The following is a 7,154-nucleotide window of genomic DNA, read 5'->3' on the forward strand; positions in this document are numbered from 1 at the left end:
GGGCCCTGGTCTTGACTGGGTCCCCCCTCCTTCCTGGCCCCCAGCCCAGCAGCCCTGAAGACTACTACACATCCCTGGGGGATGACCTGAAGATTGAAGTGATCGAGAAGCTGTTTGCCATGGACACAGAGGCCAAGGACCAGTGCAGCACCCAGGTAGGCAGCCGAGCGGCCGACCGTGTGAAAGCCTCCTGTAAACCTGTGTGGCAAAGCCCGCTGGGGAGGCGTGCCTGAGGCCCCCAGGTGGCCCAGGGTGCCAGGACTCGGAGCCTGCTGGCCAATTCTCTGACCACCCCCCCCCACCTTCTGCATTGCCTGTGTCAGAGTCAGAGCTACCATGTTTAACACTCATAACGACTCTGTCCTCTTTGCAAATCCCAGCTACAGCACTGAACCTTCAAGGGAGACCGCTGCCTAAAAACATGTCCAGACTCAAGACACTTCTCAATGCAGGGGCCAGGGGGCTGGGGAGATAGCTCAGTGACATAAGCACCTGCCTGGCAAGCACACGTCCCGAGTTCAACCCCCAGTACCAAAGAAGTTCGTCAACATAGGGGCCAATTACCTTCTTCGAAAACACATTCATCTTACAATTTAAAAATTAATTCATTTTACTTGAAATACATTTAAGATAACCTCTGACCTTATTCATTTATATACAGCTTCTCAGGAATATGGTCACTTTGTAAGGCCACATGTTCTTGCACAAATGTCACAAATGGAAGAGGTAGATGGCTGGCAGAGAGTTGTTACAAAACTCAGAGAGGATCCATGTGCCCCTGTGTGTCTTAGTGTGGCTTATGCCTCCGTTTCCACCTTGTACCTTCATCCTACCTAGCACAAAGTCCAGTGGTTCCACAAAACTTGTCATCACTGTTTCCCATGCTCCGTAGGACTCCCAGGGGAGTTTTTAGCACTTAATTGGAACCACCTGCCTGTGCTAGGGCCTGTAGCTGTGGGCAGAACTGACCTGCACCTTCAGCTGGGCTCAGTCTCGGGAGGTGGAAACTTTCATGTCTCTGCTTGGGAGCACTCCCTGGGATGCCATTGGGGACACTGGGAATGAGAGGTGGCCTCCGGGCACCTGCTGTTGGGAGCAGAAACCCCTCTGCCACTGGGAGCCAGCTGTATACCAGAGCATCTGGGTCTAGGCTGTGTCTGGCCATGAGAGACACAAAGACAAGTTGTCTTCTGTGCCCAGGTGCCACCATGTGCTCACGGCCTGAGCCAGGCAGAAGGGCAGCTACTGCAGCAGAGCAAGCAGGGCTGACTCTGCACGGGGTATACTTGGCTGGGAGGGCAGGGGTTGGGCTCCTCGAGGCGTGGGTTTGCTGAGGTGGCAAATGAAGTGGGAAAAAACCCATGGAAGGAGAAGCCCTTGCACCACAGCTGGCCAGAGGGAGCAGGGGGTGACATGAATTGTGCTTGAAAGGCAGGCGGGTGAGGGACTGGGCCGGAAGGCGGCCTCTCACGGGGCTCCCTGCACTTGCCTGACCCTTCCTCAGACGGATTTCAATGAGCTGGACTTGGAGACGCTGGCGCCCTACATCCCCATGGATGGAGAGGACTTCCAGCTGAGCCCCATCTGCCCCGAGGAGCCACACCTGCCCGACAACCTGCAGCCCAGCCCCCAGCCCTGCTTCAGTGCCATGTCAAGCATCTTCCAGCCACTAGTGCCCGTGGCCTGTCCCAGCCCTTTTCTCCTGGACAAGTACCGGCAACAGCTGGAGGGCGAGAAGACAGAGCCGGAGCACCGGCCCATGTCCTCCATCTTCTTCGATGCTGGGAGCAAGGGGCCCTCACCGTCGTGCTATGGCCAAGCCAGCACCCCTCTCTCTTCCATGGGTGGCAGATCCAACACACAGTGGCCCCCAGACCCACCATTACAGTTTGGGCCCACATCATGGCCTGTTGGGGATCCGCACCCTGAGACCTTGGGGACATCACCATTGGGGCACCCTGCTGCCTCAGCCATCTCCATGTTCAAGATGAGGTTAGTGACAGACACAAGTGGCTGCACTGCCGGGGAGGACAGAGAGGTACCCACTGGTGGGACAGTTGGGGCCCCAGGGAGGCTTCTCATGCTCTAGCCAGCCCTCCTCAAACTCTGAGAGCTCAGCTCGGGGGCAGCCTTAGGGGGCACGAGGCCTGGAGCAGGATGAGCTTTTATCCAGACTGCAGATTGGAAGCTCCCCAAACCTCAGCCCTGAGAGACTCTGCCCTTCAGGCCCAGTGAAGACGTGGGGCAGTTGGGCTCCAGGCTTCCTCACGGCCCACTCTCTTGGGCTTGGCAGGTCTGCAAAGGGCTGCGGGCCCCGAGGCCCAGATGTGATGAGCCCGGCCATGGTAGCCCTGTCCAACAAGCTGAAGCTGAAGCGGCAGCTGGAGTATGAGGAGCGAGCCTTCCAGGACTCAAGTGGGGTAAGCTGATAGCGCAGTAGTCACCCCTCGCCAAGCGCCTGCCCTGGACCCAAGGGTGGCCCTGGCAGCCCCTCCCCTCACACCTGCCCTTCTCCTGTGCAGGGGGATCCTCCAGGCAGCAGCACTTCACACTTGCTGTGGAAACGTATGAAGCGCCTCCAGGGGGGAACCAGCCCCCTGGTGCCTGACAAGTCCTTGAGAAGTCTCCACGTCTCCCCAGGTGGGTGGCCTGGGTTCTGTGGAGGGCCTGGTACACGGGAGCTGCCTAGCTCCTGCCCTGAGCCTGTTAGGATGGGCTGGCGGAAACTTCTGACTTCCAACGTCTTTCCCCTCTGTCAGAGGCGACCCCTAACTCCCCAACCTTGATATTTCAGACGAATTCAACAAAAACCCCCTGCGGGGCCTGGGCCAACCCCTACGACACCTGCCAGCCCGTCAGCCACCATCTGCTGTAAGCCCAGGGGAGAACGCCAAGAGTGGGTTCTCCCCCCAGTGCTACGCTGCCCCCTACCAGGACTATAGCCTGCCGCCCACTCACAAGGCGTCAGGTGGGTCTTCCCACATCCCAGGGCTGCCAAGGTGAGGGGGCTGGGCTCAGCAGGGCAGGGGGGACGGACACCTCACAGGGCATAGATCGGTGTTTGGGAAAGCTTCAGAATTAAACCACTTGTCTTCATAGAGTCCCTGCTGTCCTCGGGTGCTATACTAAGTGCTAGATGCTGGGCTTCCCAGGGTTGAGGCCAGGTAAAGGGCAGTACTGGGCAGCAGGTTGCAAAGAGCCTCCTCCCGGGGCTCAGCTCTCAACCCACCACCTCTCAGACACAAAGACATGGCTAGAAATGTTAGAATATCCAACATGGACTCCGGCTGGAGAAACCCAGGACTGCAGAGTATCTCTGGTCCAGTCTCCGAGCCCCACACTGTTGAGTGAGCTGAAGGCTGGGGACTGCTGGGAGCATGTCTTTAGAAAAAAAGGAACAGCCTGGGTGCTACAGGACCAGAGGCTGTGACATGTCAGGGACTGTGGAAGAGACTACTAGGTGTGAAGGGGAGGTAGACAAGGACCTAGAGACAGACACCCCAAGATGGCAGGTCATGGCTCTGAGTGCTTTAGAAGGAGCTCGCCAGTGACTGGGTCACCTCCAGGGCTCCTGTACCCCAGGATCCCCAGAGTCTGGGTCTTTTCCTAGTTTTCACATTGCTCTGTGGTCAGGCAGAAGCTGAACAGAGGCTCAGCTACAATCAGCAAATGTGTGTGCGGAACATAAGAGGGCTTTGTGACAAAGTGTTTGGCCCAAGCATAACGTGTAGAATTGAAAGAAACACACCAGGCCCTTGTCCTCAGCAGTATGGTCAAGAAAAAATTGCATTTTTGTGCTCAGAGATCAGCCATAAATTCCAGAATTTCTGCCTACCAGCTGGATGGTAGGCTAGCCAGGAAGTTTAAATGAGAGAGTTTCGTGTCGTGTATCCAATTGAGTGACGGCATGCAGTAGCCTGCAGTGTTCTTCCTTTTGAACACAAGTTGCTCCCAATCTCATCTTTTCAACATATTTAATTTCTGACTGTGAGTGAGCAAGGCAGGCACTTCAGCAAGTATGTACTGATGCCGTGCTGGTGCCAGTCTGCAAAAGTACAGGCCAGAGGGGAAGGAGGGCAGGAAGGAAAGGCCGGTGAAGATGAGGCTCTGTGGACAAGGGTGGGAAAGCATCCCCTGAGCAGCAGTGTGTGTGGATGCTCTGCAGCACATGGGGACCAGTGCAAGGTCTCCAGAGCCTTGCAGCTTGGAGGAGAACCCATGTACGTGTGTTATGTGCAGGCGTGCATCATGCACATGTGTGCACCTGCACTCATGCATAGGTGTCAGAGTGTTCCCAATTCCCTCTCTTCCATGCTGCAACCCCAGGCCTTGCCAGGCTCATCCCAGAGCCTCTTTCCTTGAGGCTGGGCAGTCACACGAGGGCCCCTCACGAGACCTCTGCCCGGCCTGCTTCCCCTTCCTTGGGTCTCAGCCCCGATGAGACAGGGATAGACGCAGATACAGTCTCTGCTCGGCCCCAATTGGGGAATATTAGGTCATGGGAAGGTGGCAGTGGAGAAACCTAGTGAAATTAGGGCTGCCCATCCAACCCTGCTAACCTGGAAATGGAACTGCCTCTTCCTCCTGCACGCTTTTCCCAGCGTTTGATCCCAGCCTTTTTCTTCCAGGCATAGCAAGCCGGCTGCTCGGGCCTTCGTTTGAGCCCTACCTGCTGCCCGAATTGACCAGATACGACTGTGAGGTGAACGTCCCAGTGCCAGGCAGCTCCACGCTCCTGCAAGGAGGGGACCTGCTTCGGGCCCTCGATCAGGCCACCTGAGCCTGGGCTCTGTGCCGGCCACACCCCTGCCGACACTGTCCTGCCAGCTTCTCTCTCTATATCTGTTTTCGCAACTAGGTATTTCTAACACCAGCAAACTTTTTACAAGATGACTTACCTGGCCAACATGCCCAGGTCATCGAGCAGTGGCCTTTTTCTGAGATGCTCACTTAATCGTCCTTATTTTTAAAATACACAGTTGTTTTACCTGCTATGTTTTACTATCAGTGAAAATGTTCTTAAATTTTATAAGATCCTCCCTCCCCACCTTCAATGACTTCTAATTTATATTAGCCAGAGTTTTCCGTCTCACACCCACACCATCCGTACTAACAAGCCTGGGGTGTGTTTGCTCTCCAGTAGGAAAGCTTTGGCTTCGTTTAACTGAGATTTTTTGTTATTGTTGTTGCCAAAGAAAACTAAAGGATTTTGCTTTCTAAATGTGGTTTGTGGCTTTTCTCTTTCAAAGATTTTCTCGTTTGCTTTTTTAAAACTTATCACCATATTGTAAATTTCACTCTTTTTGTTGTTAAAGCTGACTGCTCTAATTTTGATATGACCTATGGGGAAAAGGCAATGTGAAAGGCGAACTCCAGCGTACACGGTTACCTGTGAAAGTTGCGCAGAGTGGCTTTCTTGCACAGTGTAGCTTTCTTGGAACTGCTTGGTGCCCCCCCAGTCGGGTGGATTTTTTTTTTATTATTATTCAGAAGCATAACTGAGTTTTTTAAAGGAAAATTTATATCTGGGTTAAGTGTTTATCATATATATGGGTACTTTGTAATATCTAAAAACTTAGAAATGGAAATGGAATCCTGCTCACAGAATCACTTTCAGCCCTTTCCGAAGCTGTCCGTCTCTCTCCCGCGGGGCTGCCAGCGCTGTGGGACTGTACAGGACTCCCGCGGCCTGCGCTAACGCTGCTCGCTGCTCACACTCTGCACTTGCTGCTGGCTTTTGCTTTGGTGATTCGCCGTAGGTGTGGCAAACATCCTGCGTGGGAGCGTCCCCGCTGTCTTCTTCTTGTGTCCCTCCTTGTGTCCCCGCGTGTCAGGTGTGGCTGTGTGCAGGAGTGCGGCTGCCACCTGGGGTGGGGCTGGGGAGATGGGCTGAGGGAGAGGGACTGCTTAAACTTCTCTTCAGGTTGTGTTGCTAGCCCTTCAAGTGCACTGAGCTGCCTGACCGTATCCAGCCCTCAAGCGGCATGTTTGGCTATTTCCAGAACTACCATGAAATGGTTTGGATGGGAATTCGTGAAAGCCAGTAAGGCTTCGGAAATTACCTGGTCCACATCCTCCTAGCGCACGACCTGGGAGCGACCCAGACAGAGGGCACCCAAGGGAGGGTCACTGTCCCTCCCTCAGCCCTGCCAGGCCATGGTGCAGCAACCCCGCCCGCAGGCAGCAGGCAGCCCTACCAGGGAGGGGCCTTACCTCAGGTTCTCTGAGATGTCAGTCACATGAAGTGACATGTATAGGTAGGAAGCACTGAAAATAGTGTTCCTGGAGCACTTTGTAACTCACTGGGTAAGAGGGACGACACCTTTGGGTTTTTAAATACCAATCAACGTGGAACTTCTCTGTTGTGGGTACAATAAGAAGTTTCTAGATACCCACAAAGCATATCAAGCTGAGAATTTAGTAAGCCAAGAGGGACTTATTGCCAAGCCAAAAATTAACTTCTAAAAGAAATCTAAATTTTATCAGAAAAATTATGTAATCACTGTGCTGCTGAAAGGCCACTTGAGCAGCACAGTGGGTCCCGCCATGCAGGGGCAGAACTTGAAGGGTTACTGACACCTAACCGCTGGTATTTGATTTCCTGTGTGTGTTGCCTCAGCATCCAGGGCATTTGTACCCTTGCAGTTTGACTAAAACACTCTAAAAATTATTCCAAGCTTCATATTAACCTTACCTGTCAACGTAACAACTTCATGAACATTATTATATTGTTGAATTCCTACTGACATTATAACTGTATGGGAGCTTAACTTTATAAGGAAATGTATTTTGACACTGATATCTTATTAAAGTATTCTGATCCTATCATTGCTGGTGGTTCTTCTTTCCCGTGGCTCTGCCAGGGGCTGCACCGATGGAAAGCAAAGTATTCCTTGAATAGCTTAAAGAGCACGGACATTGACACTGACCTTGGTGAGAGGGGCCGGGCCAGCTGACGGGACCCCAGGGGAGGAAGGAAAGAGCATGATGGCGGCTTGGCAACTACATTTCTGCAGGTATTTTCTTCTCTGCCTCAGCAGCCTTTTCAGGATCTTGTGGGGAGCCCAAGGGCAGAAGCCACGGTCTCTGCCTTCAGAAAGCTACACAAAGCACTGTGTGAGCCGAGCTGAGCTACTTGGACCCACACTGCCTGC

General features: G+C 53.5%; 1 protein-coding gene across 2 annotated transcripts in view; it reads left to right on the top strand.

The window, feature by feature from the left end:
* The window catches only part of Epas1 (endothelial PAS domain protein 1), an 82,362-nt gene extending 75,537 nt beyond the window's left edge, over positions 1-6,825 (top strand). Inside the window, exons 11-16 of one of the 2 annotated variants that reach the window (XM_023711170.1) lie at positions 45-155; positions 1,505-1,992; positions 2,294-2,420; positions 2,523-2,640; positions 2,795-2,999; positions 4,629-4,756. In XM_023711170.1, coding sequence (XP_023566938.1) covers positions 45-155; positions 1,505-1,992; positions 2,294-2,420; positions 2,523-2,640; positions 2,795-2,999; positions 4,629-4,662 — 1,083 coding nt within the window. In that variant the 3' untranslated portion in view covers positions 4,663-4,756. Of the gene's footprint in view, positions 1-44; positions 156-1,504; positions 1,993-2,293; positions 2,421-2,522; positions 2,641-2,794; positions 3,000-4,628 lie in introns of both variants that reach the window. The other variant, XM_023711169.1, reaches the window with a different exon arrangement.
* The last annotated feature ends 329 nt before the right edge of the window (positions 6,826-7,154 follow it).

This window comes from Octodon degus, unplaced genomic scaffold (genome assembly GCF_000260255.1).
Source record: "Octodon degus isolate 3935 unplaced genomic scaffold, OctDeg1.0 scaffold00020, whole genome shotgun sequence".
NCBI lineage: Eukaryota > Metazoa > Chordata > Mammalia > Rodentia > Octodontidae > Octodon > Octodon degus.